Raw genomic sequence first — 21,251 nt, 5'->3', positions numbered from 1 at the left:
CGTTTAATTTGATTTCGGGTCGTCTAGAATCAGTGTAGTAATTGTTCTTTCAGTAACTGTTTGTTCAGGAACCACATGGAAGACTCTGCTTTGCTGAGGAGATACAATAAGACTGAAAGATGTGCAGAGTTGTCATCCTCCATATCAAAAATCACTCTTTCTTCGTATGTTCTCATTCAGTTTCTAATGAATTTGAATTTAGCGTTATTATTGCTTTTGTGGGGCCGAGGCGATAGCGGAAGACACTTGTCCAAGGTGCCATGTGGTTGGAAAGCAAACTTCTTACAACACAGCCACCCCTGCGTCTCTTTCTCACTCTCTCTTATATATCATATGTTGCTACACATCGCTGGTCACAATACGCTTCGCATTGTTGGAGCCTTCAAATGACGCCACTCCGCTGGCTAAGCGAGCAACCTGACAATTTTCTATACATTTAGCTGCCTGTGAGCGTGGCATTATAAGGACATTTTTCGTTCTTTTCATGAAATTTTGGTCTGTCACTGTCGTCTTTTCCGGTTTTTATCGCAATTTACTTTCATCTAATATTATTTACTTTCACTTTGTGTAAATTGCATGTTTAATCTATAAAGCCAATGCTGTCTAAAGCAAGGGTCGCCTCTTTTGGGCTTGCTACAGCATGGCATCATTGTCGTCGCACGCATTGCTATCAAACTGCGAATAGTTAGAATAAATACCGCAAAACTTGCTGTCTAACAACCTATTCACGTGCCTCAATCCACCACCCTGTGTACCCAATGTAGCTTTTTTTTTTATCGACTCTGAAAGAAAGAAAAGTAAAGTTGATCTCAGTAGAATTTGAATATCGCAGAGAATCGGAACAAAATCTACCAGGCATTCAATCCAGTTTGCTAAACTTTCTACCTATGTGCTTTCTTCCAGCCATCCTACTTTACTGTGTTCTTTTTACGATGATTTCGTTGTTAATTATAGAATAAACTAGTGAATATACAAACTGTTATTGTACTATTTCCATCCCCTACTCTCAGACTTGCTTCCATTTCAGCCGCGAGACGAAATAATCAGGAAATAAGCTACTCTGAGGATTAACAAAAGCGGTCTCTAAACGACCAACTGTAAACAATAGAGGTCGCATTAGAAAATGTCTGCTCTTTATTCCACACACACATCTGTTAATAACACTGTCACCCTGTCTATCTATCTATCTATCTATCTATCCCACCCTCTTTCCTTTCCTTCATCATCCACACCACCCTTCCCACGGTTTTGATCCACTCTTCACTCCCTCTCATTATACCCCCTCTCTACTAGCCTCTATGTGAGTGTATACACACCACACATACAACACACGCACACATACAACACACACGCATGCACACATACAACACACGCGCACGCACACATACAACACACGCGCACGCACACATACAAGACACGCGCACACATACAACGCACACGCAGACATACAACACGCGTACAACACACACTCACCACACGCACATACGCACACGCACCACACTCAACCATAGTACATTAATTTTAACAGTGAAGCTATTTTTCCCCGCAAACCTACAAAAAAGAATCAACTCGCTACATCTGCAGATAAATATAAATATAACAAGACAGAAACGGCCATGTCAATTGTTTGCCCAATTCCAGGCTATTTAATTCCATTGACTGCAAATAAAATACATCTAAAAAAAGCGAAAAATCACCAGAATTGCTTTATACAACGGTTCCCATTGTTACTATGTACATCTATAAACAAGGTGCCTACCAAAACACACATACACACACTCTATCGTTTTCTGGTCTTTCAACTGAAGCGTCTACACAAAGAATTCATTCTTCTTTGAAAATATGTTAGCTCATAAAACTTTTCAGTTCTATATGCGATTCCAAATGACCTTGTTTATTTTTGTTGTATCATATCTAGTGAGGTTTTAAAAATAAAAACTAGGTTTCATAAGCCAATTGCATAAAGTGATACCATCACTTTCGCTTTTTCTGTTAAATAAGGTTGAATATATTGCTAAGCCAAGTGAAATAAATCTTCGAATAACATCAGTTTCTTTGTGCTATCGTCTTTGAGAGAATACACACACACACATGGCACGTGCTATAAATAAATACTCAGATTAGACAGTAGATATTAATAAATTGTCAACAAAGCTCTTTTATCATTATACTCCACCGGGCCGCACATCATTTGGTACGGGGCGCACAAAAACAAATTTCTAAATTTCGTTTCTATTTTATTGATCATCGCAGTCTGCTAGGTGTTTCTGCATTATATAAGTATTATATAAGTAATAATTGAATTATATACTATGCACTTCATTGAGTATTGTTATGCGTCTGATCCCCCTCGGTCTGTGGAGAAATTGTTTTGCATCAAACCGGTCTGTTATGCAAAAATATAAGATTGGAGATCGCTGCATTATGGAACAATATATAAAAATATTTTGACTACAAAATTTGTTTATATCTTTATAAGTATATTCACTCTACGTGGATTATATTTGTGTACGCATGTAAGCAATCGCAAACCTTATTATAGTAGATACACATGGACGGTAAACCTAGTTAAATTCTCCCATCTGTTATCTAGGGTGCCTTTAGCGAAGTCTGTTCTGTTGCAGAGATCTTTGTCAGGTCTCCACTTTCAGGATACCTTCCTACTTCAGATTAGACTCAGAGGTCTCGTAAACGATCGTGGGTACTGCCTTTGTCCTGAATAAAAAAACAATACATTTGTATTTACGTATTTACAGAAATATGCGAGTGTGTGTGTGTGAGTTGAAATTTACAGAAAACAAAAGCCGAAGACTGAGGAAACGATAAAGAGGTGTGTTAGTTTGATGGAAACATCTTTGAGGGTTCGAGCCTACGCTCTTCGACAGAAAGGGTTGAGCTTTTTTTTTAATTGGAGAGAAAATGAAAAAAGATAGAAATATATATATATATATATATATATATAAATCCAATCACGCGTGCTTGTGTTTATATATACAAATATCGTGTGTCTATGTATATAATCTTCAACAGCCTCGACCGAAATGAGTTTCCCGTCACGCCATGCAGTAAGTTCTGCTCTCCGTTACTCTGTCTTCAATTTCATGAGGGACCTACACACAAAGTGGATGTAGGTGTTTTCAAAGCAAAACTGGGTCTCTTCTTGTCGAGATACCCAGATGAATCTACCTCGTGGCAAATGGGAGCAGCGACATCAAACTCTTAGTCACCAAATGCCACGTATCAGAGCAGGCTCTCAATAATAACAGTGTAGCAACACGGTGGCGCCCCTGCATGGCCGCAGCTTTAAGCTGAAATCTATAAAAGAATAAAATGAAGTCTTTTAGTATTTAGCCTACATTTATTGTTTGTATAAACATGTTGCTTTATTTCGTAACTCTGTTAAGTTTCCATTTGAACTCGCTACTCGATAATATCTGTTGTAAGGGCTTAAACAAACCACTTCCAGATTTCATTGTATCTGCCTTTACAAGTATAACCAGGAAGAAAGTAGATACGTAACTATAAAAGCAGGTGAGCATTTTCTCGCTATAATGAAAACAGGTAGCTACTATTTAACAAGAAAATTCTCGGGATAACTTAAATATTTTGACCGATCTATATTAGATTCCTGTTTAGACATCTGAAAAGAGAGAGAGAGAGGGCGATCGTATTTCCCGATATGTGTATATGAAGAGCTCTCTTCGTTGATTTTCTTTCTTATATTGAGAGCGGGTCGTGTCTAAAGCTCTACCAACACTTCTTGACTGAAGGATAATGTGGAGAAGTTGATACTTCAACTGTTGATTTCTCCTAGTGCGCCGAATCTATAGCCCAGTATCAATTTGTTGTTCGTTTCTTGAGGACTACAGAAGGAGAATGCGAAGTTAATACTTTTAGTGAAAGAAAAGACTCCCAGTGAAATGAATCCGTAACATGACCTTGAATTGTAGTTAAATTATTTAAATTTTACCTACACTTCTTGTGGCTTTATTGTGCGTAACATCATACGTTTCCTCTAAATTTGTAAATGTGGCCTTCCTCTCTTGAAATAAAATACTCAAGTCATGCACCCAATTAAGTTATCTGTGAATAACTTCTCTGTGCAATTTATAGTATTGTGTTCAACCTTTCAGGTAACTCAGAGTATAATATAAATGTTCTGAGCGCCTTAGTTACTATTCTAGCTCTGCTATTTTTGTTAGACCAGAAAATTAATGATTTTTCTCTTAAATTACTGAAATAATTTCATTACTCTACATTAACTCTTTGTGGAGGCGCGTGGCTTAGTGGTTAGGGTGTTGAACTCGTGATCGTAAGGTTGTGGTTTCGATTCCTAGACCGGGCGATGCGTTGTGTTCTTGAGCAAAACACTTCATTTTCACGCTGCTCCAGTCCACTCAGCTGGCAAAAATGAGTAATCCTGCGACGGACCGGCGTCCCGTCCAGGTGGGGAATTTCTACGCCACTGAAACCGAGGAACCGGCCCTTATGAGCCTGGCATGGCTCGAGAAGGAACATTTATATTAACCCTTTAACATTCAGATTACTCTTTCAAATGAAAAGCTTATGCATTAACATTGTTTGAATTAATTAATAGGTTTGAGCTTTCAATGATGTGATTGTTTATTTTTAGAATGTCATTTTTGGGGTAGATGTGAGAGGCCGGATCTGGCCAGTTTGAACATGAAACAGGTAGAATATCTGAGCCAGACATGACCAGTTTAAATGCTAAAGGGTTAATAAATAAACTGTCCTGCTAAAATGTTTTGAGTTCATCTCTTAGTACTGTATTTCTACTTGTCTCTAGATAGAACGTTTAAAATTTATTAGCTTAGTTCAACTAAAAATCTGGAATAGGTGTAAGATCTTTTAGAAAATTTGCCTGAAGTAAATTGGTGTTTTTATCTAGGCTATATCGCTCATACTTAAAAATCAGATGAGTTTTGATTATTTTTTATAGTATTTACGATAGATAAGGTCTAAGGAAGCTGCAACTATTTAGAGAGCTGAACCGGAATCTATATCCAGATTTCCCCCATTTGCTATCAGTAAGGCGTTCATTTCCATAAACAGCTCAAATATACAATGCATTATAGCTTAGAGTTAGAGCCTTTGAGGGAAATGTTGCCAGGCGGAACAAAATCCACTTAGGGGCCATCGGAGATGGGTCCTCTTAAAATACAAAGGACTTTTTAGGTTTTCCTTTTAGAGTCGAACTTATCGGATATTCATGAACCTATCCTTGACTGAGATCCAGTCTCAATTTACCGACTGAATCTGCCACCCCTTCCTACAAGTTTTTATCTGTAATAAAAGAGTCGCAGTTAAAGTATTTGTAATGCTTAGATTAAAATACAGCCCCAGACCGATGTACAGAGTTCTCTGCCCCTTCTCATAAGCCCTACTCGCAATTAAAATACAGCCCCAGACCGATGTACAGAGTTCTCTGCCCCTTCTCATAAGCCCTACACGCAATTAAAATATTGGGAACGCTTAGATTAAGATACCTCCAAGACCGATGTACTGACTGAATCCTCCCTCCATCCATTCTCATCAGCCCTACCTCTAGTAACTGGCTATCGTAGCGCTTGCATTGAGATACAACGTCCAAATATTCTAAAACGTTCACTCGATGGCAGTTAACATCTTAAAACAATCACTGTGAATTTTTAGTATAGCAATGTATTAGTTACAGCAAATGAAGAGTACAGACTTCCTTTTTCAAAGATACCATTTTGATGGTCGCCGCCCTCAGATAGCAACTTGGTCTCTTAATTATATAATAACAAATGTTAACGACTTTCATATCACGTCCAGCAAATTATGATGACTACATCTTATGTGTTTGTTATATTGGATTGTGCTTTGAATTGCCAAGCCCTTTATTGAGATAAGAGCAGTATTTATTTTTAGAGAAACCTTATTCCGTTCCAATGCAGCAATTGCTGAATGACTTTGAAAGTGTGTAACGTGGCGGAGATGACTAACAAATTCATATTTGTGATAAGCCCACATTGAGATACGTATCTATAAATATTTAGAGATATTTTCTTAATCCTATTGGCCGCTCCTATTGCAAAATTACATAGATGAAATACAATAAGACTATTTAAACATTTGTTCTATTTTTATAATTTCAGAAGCACAAATTCCAATAATGATGGATGCCAAAGAAGCAGCAATATCTGTAAAAGATTACTATGCAGCACTTAAAAATGCCTTGAAACCTTATAAATTCGATCGGCAACCACCAACGCCACAACTTTTGATAAAAGCCCAAATAACAGCCAATGATCTTCGCTCTGTTTTACCTCGTGACCGGAAGGGCAAAGCACTGCCTTATCCAAGATATCGACCAAAAGAAGAAATCTACAAGAAAAATGATTTCGGAAAGACGGATTCCCACGCCAAAAATGTAAAACTTCAATGTTTTTGATTTTACCTTTTAATTTCTTTAAAATTTCTTGTTTTCTCCTTAATCGCTTTCTTTTCTACTCCTCACAACTTATACCTCTCCCTCTCTCGCTATGGATTTTCTGGTTGGATGCTTGTAGTAGCAGTAGTAGTAGTAAAAAAGAGGCGAAGAAACCTAAATTGGTTGATTTATTAATAATATGCAAGTTCAATTCCTGGTAACTACATCTTTTTATGACATTTTCCGATAAAAGAAGATCGGAGTGCCGGTAATCGAAGATAAATAGATTGTCAGAATCGTACGAACGTCGGACAAAATGCCTTACTATGAATATTTAAATATCAAGGCTCTTTGAGTTCTGACGTTAATCCTGTCGAAGCGAACTTGGTCGATAAAGTACTAGGACCAATATCTCTCTCACCCACTCTCTGTGCGTGTGTGATGTAAAGGTTTAGTTGCTGAACTCACATTCGCTATGTCGTGGGCTCAATTATCAGTACAGGTGGCACGTTATGAACTTGAATAAGGTACTTTGTTTCGCATTATTTCCAGCTGCGAAGCTGAATATGAGTAGCAACAAAGCTGAGAGGTTAACCGTGTGACGGACTGGAGGTATTATTCAAAGGTGGAAGGCCATCTTGCACTGTCGGTCACTTAAAAGGAATTCAAGACCGAAATTTTGTTTTACTCTCTAGCACCGCTTGACAATCGGCATTGGCTTTGTTTATGTCACTATAACTCAGCAGTTCGGTAACAGGAAATGATAGAATAAATGTATTAGGGTTCATTTCACCCTTCAAGGTGGTGCCCCAGTTTGGCTGCAGTCCTATGATTAAAACAAGAGGGTAAAACGTTCTTCCTTTCAGAAATCCATGAATCATTTTCTATGACTCCTTTCTTTTATCTTCTTTGCAAGGCACCAAAGAACTTGTTGACAACTGAACTTGAAGAACTTGTCCAATATTTAATTTCGCCATTTGCTAATGATGAAGTTGCCAAAGTTCGAGTTATTTTCCGTTGGATTACCGAACAAGATTTGGAGTCGTATCAGATTCAAGGCAATACACCGACTAATAGTCCGGCCCGTTACTTAAATGAGCTGAAAGAAAGTAAAGGTCGCTACGATATATTCTTCAACGACATGTGTCGGTGAGTAGCCCCCACCTCTTATTATTATTATTATTATTATTATTATTGGTAAATTTTATTTTACAGAAGGTGGATTCTGATTTAAGAGTTTTGAGGGGAGGATATTTGTCGATACTATCAGCCCCACCCATACTAAGTAGACTGAAATTTTGTTTTATCGTCCCTTCAAGGATGAAAAACAGAGTTAACCTTGGTAGAATTTGATCCCGGAATGTAAAAAGGCGGAACAAATACTGCAAAGCACTTTTTCCGGACACTGTAACGATTCTGTCAGTTAGTCGCCTATAATAATAATAAGAGCACTCAGAGAGCGAAAACCTCCGCCAAGGCAATACCAACGTCCTTATTTCTTTAATTAGGTACAAGGCCTTAATAGAGAAGGGACAATACAAAAACAGACAAAGCAATACAATGGGGTACATTAAAACACATATCGAATGAATTATGGATATAATGAAAATGAGGAAGGAATGGCTTACCTACCCCCCATAAGCAGGTAGTTCCATTTTACTGTTTTTAAATGAACTGTTCAATATCAGTCTTGTATCTGTTGGTTTCCTTTTTTTTTTTATTCACACAAAGTCCATTAAATCTTCGAAGACCACCACCGGCGGCAATTCGTCGCAACAAATCTGCATCGCTGTCATCTCCATTCCTTCACCAAACAACTCCCTCAATCCATCTCTTCCCTCCCAGTTCAGCACAACGGCCCCCAAACCTTCACTACTCCCTCCGGCCGTCAACCCCCTCCTCGGACCCCCCGGCGGCGAGTCTACATTACTCCTCCTCCCTTACATTACCGCACACCGCTCCTCCATCATCCCCCTCCATGGCTGCACCCTCCCCCGGCACTCCCTCTCCGTCTCCCCCTTCGTGCTTCTGGGGACACCCAGCCCTCATGCTCCCCACTCCACCCCACATAGAAAACACAGGCGGTCCTCCCCCCCACCACCACCACCACAACTCCCAACCTTGCTTCGTCCAGCAGCACCAGCTCCTCCGCAATCCTGCGGAGCTCCGGCAAGCCCACATGGACCGACACCTCCAGTCCACATCTCCACCAGCGGCATCTCCGCAGCTCTCGATACCTTCAACATTTCTATGTCCTCCTCCGCACTGCAGAAGATGGCTGCCACCATCCACGCCTCATCAACCTCCGGGGGGCACCCCACCCATTCCCACTCCGGCAGCACGCCCGCCACAGTAAGTCGGTAGCAGCGCCCACTCAACCGACCTCAACGGCACAGTGGAGCACTTTCTCGCTTCTTCATTCACGAAGCGCACTTCTATCGCGCCGTACTTCCCCACTCTGGTGCAGCATGTCGTTACAGTCTTAACTTCTCTGAGGCAGTCCTCGACCGCCTCCACTGCTGCTATTTCCACAATCATTAAGGTGTTGGGTTGGCCAAATCGATAGATTATCGGAAGAATGTCTTTTGCGGCATTTATTCCAGCTCTTTAAGTTTTAAATCGGGACTCGATGAAATAAAGTAATAGTAAAATACTGGAATTCGATTTAATTACCTATCATTCTCTTCTCAAAATTGTTGGACATTTGTCTGAATTAGGATCGATTTTACAGAGATACGCGATTCGACACCATGGATTACGTGATTCGGCCAGTTTATTTCTCTACCCAAAGAGTTAACCTCATATGTTTTAATTCATAGCTGTATCCACATCAAGATATACCGTTAATTTTTTTTTTTTTATCTGATTCGGTATTAGATTTTTCGTATTACTGTTTAGTTGCAGGTTAGTCGTTGTCAAGATCTGATAATGTCAGAGATCATTCCAGATTTGAACATTCGTCGTATTATTTTTCTTTAATTTCTAATTTTGGTATACGGCCAGAAATTAAATGAGGGGAAGTCGATTATATCTCCCCCGGTGCTTCCACACAATTTCTGTCGACCGAATTCACTCATAAGTCATTAAAAGTATGAAGTACTACATTTCGTGTTTAGGTTAGACATTGTTTTTCATGTGCTAGAGATTAGCGAACGGGCCCGCATGGGATACGGGTGCACACAGACACGCATGCACAAGGACACACACGTACGCACACATACATCCCTTTGATTAGCATGTTTTTACTTTTCGCATGAAGGCGCATGGTTCAGTGGTTAGAGCGTCGAGCTTACGATCGTGAGGTTGTGAGTTCGAATCCCGGACCGGGCTGCGTGTTGTGTTGTGTTCTGTTCCAGCTCACTCAGCTGTAGAAATGAGTTGCGACGTCAGAGGTGCCTAACCCTTGGATAACACTGGTGGCGTGGAGAGGGGAGGCCGGTATGCATGGGCGACTGCTGGTCTTCCATAAACAACCTTGCCCGGACTTGTGCCTGGGAAGGTAACTTTCTCGGTGCAATCCCACGGTCAGCCACGACCGAAGGGGTCTCGACTTTTCGCATTCGTAAATTGCAGAGAATTACGTTATGTGTAGAAAAATCAGCTGGCAAAAGTTTGACACTTTCCATATCTAAAGCGAAAAAGAAGCCAAATAATGGATAAGTTTAATTAGTGAACCTTCTCTTTTGTTCTTTCTTGACATAGAATCGAATATTCCTGGTATGTTTGTCTTTTTTTTTTTTTTTTTTGGAAAGAGGAAAATCCTTGAAATTCTTTATTGCTATTGGCTGTTTGCTAAGCAAAATGGTTTTTAAGATACACAAAAAGAAATATGTACTAGAACATAGAAATTCTATATTTTCTATTGAAATATTTGTTTCACCTACGCCAGCTTTAGGTATTCTACGTAACGAGGCTCTTTGGATATTTTAAAAATCTGCCGGTCAAAATGAAAAGATCCGGCTCTTTTCTTAGGTGCGACACCTAATGAAGAAGAATGACATTTCTTTGGCCGAGGACGTCAGAGGCCTTAGTAATGTATAATACGAAACAAAATCTGTCTCGGACTCGTAGTTAGCTTCTACTTCTCTAATAAAGAGTATTTTCTTCCCCACCTCTCTTCTCATATTGCTTTATTGAGCACTCTTATTCTCTCTCACAGACATATTCCCACACACTCACACACGTGACGATGATTTTAGTTTCATGACTAATGTTCGGCTTATTTCCTTTTATAATGCAAAATGTTGAAAATATTCATTTGGCTTCTAGTATAAGTGTTAGAAAAAAAAAAAAATTTTATATGTGGGCTGACAAAATTACATCACTTTTGATTGTATATAAGTTTAAAATACTAATGAAACTTGCGTGTCCGTGTATATTATACACATCGGTGAAAGACTTTTAGCTGATTAGATAAGAGGTAGATATCTCTTGAATAAAATAAACAGATTGCATACAAGGGATCGAAGGAGATCTGCACCAGTTCAATAGGAAATGAATTCAACGCTACTGTATAGCGAATTTGGATGAGAAGCCCTTTAGCTGACGAATCAAAATTGGTTTTGATAGGTATGATGGGGCGGCTAAAACATCAAGATATAAATAGGACAGTTACCGCAAATAGACGCTCAATAAGTAACTTCAAACACAGATGTGTGGGAAATATGTTAAGATAAAGAAAATACAAACACTATACAGCAGTTTCAGGCATGGACATTAACAAAAGCTATAGAGACTCTGCACAACAGACACTCCAGAGGTTAAAGGTTTTAATCTGCAGTTACTAAATATTCTCATATCTGGACGGAGAACTTGCAACGAATGCTACATTCGTTATAGCCGTGGTTTGTAAACTCACGAATCAGCAGAAATTACAATTGACATCTTTGAGCATTTTTTTTTATTCGATAAATAACTGCTATTTGTCAACTATTAAGTAAAAATACACATAAATCTTTCTTTTAAAGCGGGGGTGGAAAATTGATATAATTCATGTCACTATTTTGCCAATGATTTGTAAAAGACAAAATACATCATTTTGATAGGTGTTCGATTTGTTTGAATTCTGATGACCTTGATTAGAATTTCTATTTTAGCTCTCCACCACATCTTAAATGATAAATAAAATTCGTACTTTTAACCTGATATAAAGAGCCGGGATTGCCAGATAAGGTTATAAATAGCAAATTACAGTTACTACCAGAAAAGCAAGCTGCTATTTTTTTAATTTTATATTAGCGATTTTTTTTCTTTAATTTAGGATACCGGCGTTGAAATTTAATTTAAACAGAAGAATTCTATTGAATATACCATTAAGATTATCAAACATAAAGATTAGAACCCACCTTCAGCCTATATATATATATATATATATATATATGTATATATATATATATATATATGTATATATAATATATACGAGGGGCGTTCAATAAGTAATGCCTCTGACCCACTTGCCGTTGTTTGATCTAGCTGAGATTTTGCAAGTATAATTATTTATATCTCTATAGATTAAGTGGCAAATTACAGCTCCGAACTAATAGTGGTTTCTGATTTACATGTGTTTGAAATGAGTCAAGTGGGAAATGGAGCCTGTTGAGTGTCGAGAAGTGATCCGGTTTTTGTATTTGAAATGACGCACACCACAGGAGACTTTTGATGAAATGAAAATAACTTATGGTGATGATGCCCCATCATATGACCTTGTAAAACGCTGGCATCGTGAATTCAAACATGGTCGGAACACTGTGGAAACAGCTCCCAGATCTAGTCGCACCCCTTCTGCCATTGATGAGGCATCTGTCCGTCAAGTTGAGGCTGCCATTTTGGAAGATGGACGCATAACTATTCGCCAAATAGCCCATGAGGTCAAGATTAGTACCGGGTCTGTGGAAACTATCATTCATGACCATTTGCATATGCAAAAGGTGTCTGCCAGAGGGATTCCCAGGTTGCTCACACTTTTCCTGAAGCAAGAACGCGTCGAGTGCTCGAGGATGAATTTAGGGATGTGCCAAGAAGATGAGTCAAGATTTTTCAAAAGACTGATTACACAGGATGAGACCCGGGTCCTTCACCATGATCCAGAGACCAAAGCCCGGTCAATGCAGTGGAAGCACCATGACTCACCTCCTCCAAAGAAGGCAAGGGTGCAGCCCTCCGCTGGCAAGGTCATGCTCACAGTCTTCTGGGACCAGGACGGAGTAGTGATGACAGATTTCCTGGCAAAGGGTACCACAATTACAGGAGCCTATCATGCTTCACTTTTGAGGAAATTAAGAGAAGCTATCAAAACCAAGAGGCGGGGCAAGATCAGCAAAGGCATCCTCCTCCTGCAGGATAACGCCCCGGTCCACAACTCGCGTGTCGCCAGATCAGAAGCACAGGCGTGCGGCTATGAACACTTCCCCCATCCCCCTACTCTCCTGACCTTGCACCCTCTGATTTTCACCTCTTCCCAGCCATGAAGTTGTTTTTGAAAGGAAAGCGTTTCCCAGATGATGCGGCCTTGCTTTCTGAAGTCACGTCGTGGTTGGAGGACCAAGCTGGGGTCTTCTATGAAAACGGTCTCCAGAGCTGTATCAAACGATGGGAGAAATGCGTAACTCTGGGTTGTTCCTATGCTGAAAAAGACTAATACCTGTGCCAAGTTTCGTTGCTCTACTGCTATGGGAAGTGGGTCAGGGGCATTACTTATTGAACGCCCGCAAGCACCGGCTAAAAAGCTCATAGATTGACCAAGACACTCTCATGTAATGTGGTCAAATGAGGTCTATTTTTCAACACAGTTCCCCTTGTGATTTATACACTACTTCGATTGGTGTTGCAGTGCTTGGTTCTCATTGCTAAATATTTCATCCTTTGATCAAAAAGAAGATATGACGTCATCATCACTGCAATACTGGTTCCCAGCCAAATATTTGTTCATGTTGGGAAGAGATGATAGTCAGATACGGCCAAATCAGGAGAATAGGGAGGGCGATCAACCATTTCAAAACCACAGTCACACACAGCACCCATTGAAACCAAGGACTTGTGTACTGGAGCTTTGTCCTGATAAAACAAGACCCCTTTCGTCAGATTTCATGGGCGTTTGCTACTGAGAGCCTTTCGTAACTGCTTCATCAAGTTGGCATAGTACTCTCTCCGTTGATAGTGTAGCCCTTTTGAAGATAGTCAATAAACACAATACCTTTTGCATCCCCAAAACCTTACGTCATCATCTTCATATGGAAGCTGATGGCTTAAGTTTGAAACAACCTTGGTTCATCAAAGTGATGAACCCAACACTCATCCAGGATTGGAAAACCTTCAAGGAAACTGCGTGGATTTGCCTCGAACAAGGTCAGATTTCCCCGTCATGTGATCAGCATGGTTGCGCTTTTGATCAGGTGTCAGAAGACTTGGCACACACCAGCAGAAATGCTTGTCGTGCTAAGTTCATAGTGGAGAATATTCTCTTACAGGATATGTTAATAGCATTAGCCATTTGATTTATTGTCAATCGCCTATCATCGAGGTGATGAACACGATCAATGCTTTCCTCGGTGATAGCAGTTGCAGGACGTCCAGACATTGGATCATCTTCAAGCCTTTCCCTTCGCTTCCAAAATTCAGCTGTCCATTTCTGCACTATTACCCTTTTACTCGTTTCAGTCATTTGACTGTGGCCATGCTAGAGTACCGCATTTAGTCGAGGAAATCGCCCCCATGACTTATTCTTTTGTAAGCCTAGTACTTATTCTATCGGTGTCTTTTTGCCGAACCGCTAAGTTACAGGGACATAAACACACCAGCATCGGTTGTCAAGCGATATTGGTGGGACAAACACAGACAGACACAAACATATACACACACACGTATATATATATATATATATATATATATACATATATACGACGGGCGTCTTTCAGTTTCCGTCTACCAAATCCACTCACAAAGATTTGGTCGGCCCGAGGCTATAGTAGAAAACACTTGCCCAAGGTGCCACGCAGTGGGACTGAACCCGGAACCATGTGGCTGGTAAGCAAGATACTTACCACACAGCCACTCCTACGCCTATTGATAAACCTGGAGCATCATCCTATAATGTAACAACCATATCAACATGAATTTCCTTGGGGCCAAAGCCTTTTTCTGTAGGTACTTGATAACACCACAATGCCAAATTTTGTCCAATTTCAAGAGAAATCGCTACTAGTTACATTTGAAGTTTTCTTTGAACAATCAGAACTCAGTTTACCTGGAAAAAAGCAATGCTGTTATCAAGATTTGAAATTGACTCGTCAAAGATTTCCCAGCTCTAGCATGACTCTCTTATCGTCAGCCTATGAATTTTTCAGCGACCTTCGTATACACACACACACTTCGTATTTAGTTGGGTATAGGTTACACCACAATTTTTCAGTTAAAATCGTATACAAAACAGTACAACTTATACGGTGGGTGTTTTTATATCAACTTACATATAAAAACTTCACATTTAAACTAAGAGCTCACTCAATACTTCTTAGCAGAATACATATCAATTATTATAATGAAAAGGTTAGCAGTGACCTCGAAGTTTCGGCTTGTTTGTTGTTATCAAAGATTCGTTTGGATTAAGCAAAGAATGTGAACAAAACCATAGCTGAGAAAAAAAATCATTTCTTTCTAAGTTATGTTTTGAAGCAGCTCCAAAAGCATAATCGTGACGTCACATATTTAATGTATGCGTTTTGTTTATGCGTTTATTAGCTGCAGGATTGTATCAGGAGGAAAGTGCCTTTAAGACATACAGTACGTAACATCAATAATGTTCACATTATTAGAGCTGCTTATAATTCAAATATATATATATATATCAGACCAAGCGGTTCAAATTCGTTTCGAGGTGTTGAAAAACACAGGGTATCGATAGCCATCGCTCTCGTTCACCTACGGGGCAAGTTGTCTCGCCTGGTTTGATGTATTCAGTGTTAACATTTGGCGTTTTCAAAAGGCTTTCTTCCTGATGCAATCCAGCAACTAATAAGTACGAAAACAAAGCACATATGTTATATGACGTGGAGGCGTAATGGCCCAATGGTTAGGGCAGCGAACTCGCGGTCGTAGGATCGCAGTTTCGATTCCCAGACCGGGCATTGTGAGTGTTTATTGAACGTAAACACATGAAACTCCACGAGGCTCCGGCAGGGGGGGGGGGGAACCCTGCTGTATCCTTTCACCACGACTTTCTCTCACTCTTTCTTCCTGTTTCTGTTGTACCTGTATTTCAAAGGGCCAGCCTTATCACACTTAGTGCCACGCTGAATCTCCCCGAGAATTACGTTAAGGGTACACGTGTCTGTGGAGTGCTCAGCCACTTGCACGTTAATTTCACGAACAGGCTGTTCCGTTGATCGGATCAACTGGAACCCTCGTCGTCGTAACCGACGGAATGCCACGACGTTATATGACATCGGTAATGATATGTTATATTGTGTTTAATATTTATCTGCTTTTTTTCTTTTTATCGGCCTCTTCGATCCTGTCCAATTCACAACTAAGCACATTAAGCAGGAGTGTGTTAAAAGCCTTGACCGTGAGTATAGAACAGCCCAGGCGATAAGTAACCAAGCGATATAGCATGAAACTATAGAACCGTCAGCTCTAACTGACTGTCGTATAATCTATCTACTTAATTACTCTTAATTCTCTCAAAGATTTTGACTGTACATAAATGACAAAACGGTCATACCTGGCCTAACAGCATTAATGAATACAAGTAAAATCGAATTTATCCAGTTGTGAGTCGAAGCCTACTCACAGACTTGTTTTCCTGGAAACTGGTCAGTACCTCTACAACAGATACACACCAGATTGTTGAGTAAATAAAGTTAGGTTTAGATGAGATGTAGCTTAAATTAACATCTGTTATTGGTGTTTTAGTGCATTTCTTATAGGAATATGTTTCTTATAATAGTTCGTGTTCTACATTGTTTTCCTGACTGTCAAGAATAGGCATCTAGTCATCTAACACGGCAGAGTATCCTAAAGTCACTCACTGATGTGGTTATTATCTTTCTTTGCCTTTATTACCGCTGCAACAATGGCTTTTACTCCTCGGATCTGGTTGCTTTCGTGCCACCCTTACTCAGGCACTCCAAACTAACTTATTTCTCCTCTTAATATCATTCACTACACGTCCCAGTCTTTTCTTCCCAGAATGTCAACACTGAAATTCTTTACCTACACGTGTCGACTTGAAACGGTTTAAACGGAACGTTAACAAAAACAATCTCACCGAGTAACAATCTCAGAGCGCCTGCGACGGTCGGAGGCACTGTCCCTTCCTTCAAATCTAACAGATAAAAAAAATATAGTAATTTAGATGTAGATGAAAGAAGTGATATTGCAGATACGGAATAGAACTGGGGTTTTTTCCTTTCTTGCTTTTTTTCTTTTGTATGTGACATCATTTCATACGCAACGATCGTATCTGAGGAAATTATTATCAATTTAAGTATTCCTACATTTATATTTTTGTATTTTATTTTTATACGTACTTTTCAGTGTGAATGTGTATGTGTGGTTGATTCAATCTCACTTTTAGCATTTAATTTCAGGCTTGCTGATATATCCTCAGTTTCAATACAAGGCCATTCAAAAGGAGTTGGATTTAATGTTGGTGACCCTCTTACCCCAAGCACGAGAAACATCTGGAATGCAGTCCTTATAAAAGACACATGGTACCTGATAGATGTTCATTGGGCATCGCGCAAGATATCTGGAGTGGAAGCTGAAGAATGGCAATTGGTTGAATGTCAGCAAGCCAACAGCAGCGATATAGACGACTCCATTGTTCAAAATATTTATGAGTTTGATGAGTTTTATTTCTTGACTGATCCAGAAAAATTTATATATAGTCACTTTCCGGACGAAGAAATTTGGCAGCTACTAGCACGACCTTTAACGAAAAATGAATTTCAGAAAGCTCTTTATCTAAAGCCTCATTTCTTTGAGTTCGGTCTCACTGTCAAAAGCCACGTTTGGTGCAGTCTTCAATCAGTAGATGGTCTTGTTAACATTGAACTTGGTGTTACACGTACTGACTTGTCATTCTCTTTTGAACTCTACAGATCAAACAAAATTGGCAACCCCGACGACAAAAAAGAACTTGCAAAATACATGTTACTCGAAAGAGACATTGAAAATAAAAAATTGTGTATCGAAGTAAGATTTCCTATTATTGGAAAGTTCAAAGCTGAAATCTTTGGACGAGATTCTAGGAGCAAATTGGAATGGCTGTGTTCATACGTGCTCTATTGCAACTCTCCTCTGTCGGATTGTTCTCCTCTGCCGCCGAACCCCAAAGCTGAGTGGGGTCCTGGAATGCATTTGTTCAATTATGGCATTACACCCATAACTCATTTGAGAGGTAAAATTGATGTGTACGATGGAGAAGTCGAGCTAAAGTTTGCTTTGGAGAAAAACGTGGATCTTTTACATCGACTAGTATCTGAAGACGAAGAGGAGATTGCTGATCATATTCTCTGTGAAATAGTTAATGGAGTTGCTACGGTGCTTGTAAGACTCCCTAAAAAAGGTAAATCACTTTATCTTATATCTGTTTATATGCGTTTTGCTAGTTATTTTCCCTATCTGTCTGAGACTGCACGTAGTCCTATACAATTTTTTTTTAAGTGAGCTAAATTACTTTCAAGCAAACCTGGTTAATTTGTTCCAAACACTAGTTTAATTTTACTAAATTCATTCTTTTCAAAATTAATTGAAACAAAGGCGTTGTATGCTAACAGAAATATGACAGAAGGGTGTGGGAGTGGGGCCTTATATATATATATATATATTACCTATACTAAAGTATATTTGTTTAGAAAGTTACTAATCTCCATATCATACAGTTATCATATATAAATATCTGTCCCCTCTTTTAGTAAACTAAATATTCCTCGCGGCATTTCTGTCTTTCACTCACTACCGAACTGTCTTCTCTTTATGGTTTGTGCTATCATTAAAAAAATACACATACAAAGCGAACAAATATTTCAACTTGGGAGTCGTTTCCATTTCCAGCTGCGGTTATCTCGATTGGAAAAGATATAAAATGTTACGACAGCCATCTTATTGCCCCATCACCACTATTCCGGAAGTCACCTGTTTGCTGATGGATACCTCTGATTACAAAAGATTAAATAATTAATTCTATTTTCGGCGGATAATACAGCAGATAAATCAATGTTTATTCTTATATATCCGCTATATTCCCTACTTGTATTAGTGTTAAAGAACGCTGTTTGACATTTAAACATACCCACATATTTGGACAACGAAATTCGCTTCGTGCACACGTTAGAAATTGGAAGCTAAATTGCTTGCGGAATCTACCGAATTGGAATTGAAGTTTATATGTACTTTTATCAATGTTAAATCACTGGGTTCTTCATACTCTTTTATTTGTTTCAGTCATGTGACTGTGGCCATGCTGGAGCACCGCCTTTTAGTCGAGCAAATCGACCCCAGGACTTATTCTTTGTAAGCCTAGTACTTATTCTATCGGTCTCTTTTGCCGAACTGCTAAGTTACGGGGGACATAAACACACCAGCATCGGTTGTCAAGCGATGTTGGGGGGGGGGACAAACACACATACTCATATATATATATATATATATATATATATATATATATATATATATATATATATATACGACAGGCTTCTTTCAGTTTCCGTCTACCAAATCCACTCTTTGGTCGGCCCGAGGCTATAGTAGAAGACACTTGCCCAAGGTACCGCACAATGGGACTGAACCCAAAACCATGTCGTTGGGAAGCAACCTTCATACCACACAACCACGCCGGCGCCTATATATATGTAATATATATGTATCACATATGTAATCATTAGCTTAGCTTAAAGCTGTCCGTCAATGTTGAAGACGACTTGTTGTCCTCTAGGAGTCGTATCCTACAGTTTGTGGGTTGATAGATGTGAAAACTGCCCGATCTTGGAATGGCTTGTCTTTGAACACAGATGACAAGGGAAGTTGGCCATTATGTTGTTGGTGAGTCTGAGACGACGTTGACGTCTCTTTTCCTCAAGTTTCTCACGTCGGATTAGTTCAAAGTGTGCAGCTTCTTCGTCTCAGAGGAAGCGCCACGTTTGCCGGTTCTGAACAAAGTGTTCAAGTTGTACCGGTTGAACGTTGTTGTGAGCTGGTAAAATGCGTAGAAATATCTTACTTTTTTTATCTTTACGTTCTGAGTTCAATTTCTGTCGAAGTCGACTTTGTCTTTCATCTTTTGTGGGGTCAATAAAATAAGTACCAGTTGAGCACTGGAATCGATATAATCAACGTATCTCTTCCCCCAAAATTGCCGGCCTTGGACCAAAATTTAAACCAATACTTAAATTACATATTATTACACTTTGTGTTTTGATTTATGCATTGTCCTTCGTCTGTGCAAAAATTGTCTTGCATGAAATAGATCCATGGTGCACAAAAGGTTGGGGATCGCTAATCTAATATTTTCCTTAATGATAGTAATAAAGGCGGCGAGCTGGCAGAAACGTTAGCACGCCGGGCGAAATGCTTAGCGGTATTTCGTCTGCCGCTACGTTCTGAGTTCAAATTCCACAGAAGTCGACTTTGCCTTTCATCCTTTCGGGGTCGATTAAATAAGTACCAGTTACACACTGGGGTCGATATAATCGACTTAATCCGTTTGTCTGTCCTTGTTTGTCCCCTCTATGTTTAGCCCCTTCTGGGTAATAATGAAACAGATAGTAATAAAGTAACTGAGGAAGATTTGGCCCTTATTTCCAGCATGTCAAGCAACCATATAGCGGCTCCTTCCTCAGCTTCATTACTGACGTTGTTGTTCTGGTTGACGTTACTGTTTATTAATGAATCACTGTTTTTGATATTGTTGTATGTTGTCACCTATTCTATATTCATCATTTCAGGTCAGTATGCACTGCAAATGTATGCCAAGAACGACCCAAATGACAACGAATTCTCCAATATTTGCAATTACATGTTGAGATGCAACGAGGACCTGGGTGTTGTATACCCCTACCCATCGGTGACAAACGACAAAGTTGGATCAATGGGGAAGTTCCGCTCGTTAGGTCTCCACTTTATCGAAGATGGCCCTGGATATCAAAGAATCTCCACTACAGGCCAGTGTTCTTTTCAAATTAAAATCCCAGCCAATATTGATTACTTCTGTAAGCTTATTCACCAATCAGAAAACACTTTCACTGACGTTTCTGATTATACATACTATTATCGAAATGGAGATATCGTAAGCTTCGCCATAAGATGTCCGTCACCTGGATTTTACCGCTTTGATCTATTCGCCAAACTTAACTCAGAGGACGGTATGTAGGAAATTATTATTATTATTATTATTATTATTATTATTATTATTATTATCATCAATATAAAGGCAGTGAGCTGGCAGAATCGTTAGCACTCCGGGCAAAATGCTTAGCAGCATTTCGTCCGCCTTAAAGACGTTCTGAGTTCAAATTCCGCCGAGGTCGACTTTGCCTTTCATCCTTTCGGGGTCGATTAAATAAGTACCAGTTACGCACTGGGGTCGATATAATCGACTTAACCCCTTTGTTTGTCCTTGTTTGTCCTCTCTGTGTTTAGCCCCTTGTGGGTAGTAAAGAAATAGGTATTTCGCCCGTTGCTACGTTCTGAGTTCAGATTCCACTGAGGTCGACTTTGCCTTTCATCCTTTCGGAGTTGATAAATTAGATACCAGTAAAATACTGGGAATGGATGTAATCAACCCATCCTCCTTACCCCAAAATTTCTAGCCTTGTGCCTTTTGTAGGAAGGATTATTA

At 39.5% G+C, this 21,251-nt stretch overlaps 1 protein-coding gene across 3 annotated transcripts in view; it reads left to right on the top strand.

The window, feature by feature from the left end:
- LOC115211941 overlaps positions 1 to 21,251 on the top strand; it is a 63,523-nt gene that overhangs the window by 28,123 nt on the left and 14,149 nt on the right. For all 3 annotated transcript variants that reach the window (XM_036502944.1, XM_036502946.1, XM_036502945.1), the window contains exons 2-5: positions 6,141 to 6,415; positions 7,332 to 7,564; positions 17,002 to 17,981; positions 20,359 to 20,775. In XM_036502944.1, coding sequence (XP_036358837.1) covers positions 6,158 to 6,415; positions 7,332 to 7,564; positions 17,002 to 17,981; positions 20,359 to 20,775 — 1,888 coding nt within the window. In that variant the 5' untranslated portion in view covers positions 6,141 to 6,157. The remainder of the gene's footprint in view (positions 1 to 6,140; positions 6,416 to 7,331; positions 7,565 to 17,001; positions 17,982 to 20,358; positions 20,776 to 21,251) is intronic.

This window comes from Octopus sinensis, linkage group LG5 (genome assembly GCF_006345805.1).
Source record: "Octopus sinensis linkage group LG5, ASM634580v1, whole genome shotgun sequence".
NCBI lineage: Eukaryota > Metazoa > Mollusca > Cephalopoda > Octopoda > Octopodidae > Octopus > Octopus sinensis.
This window is presented reverse-complemented; position numbering and strand designations above follow the sequence as displayed.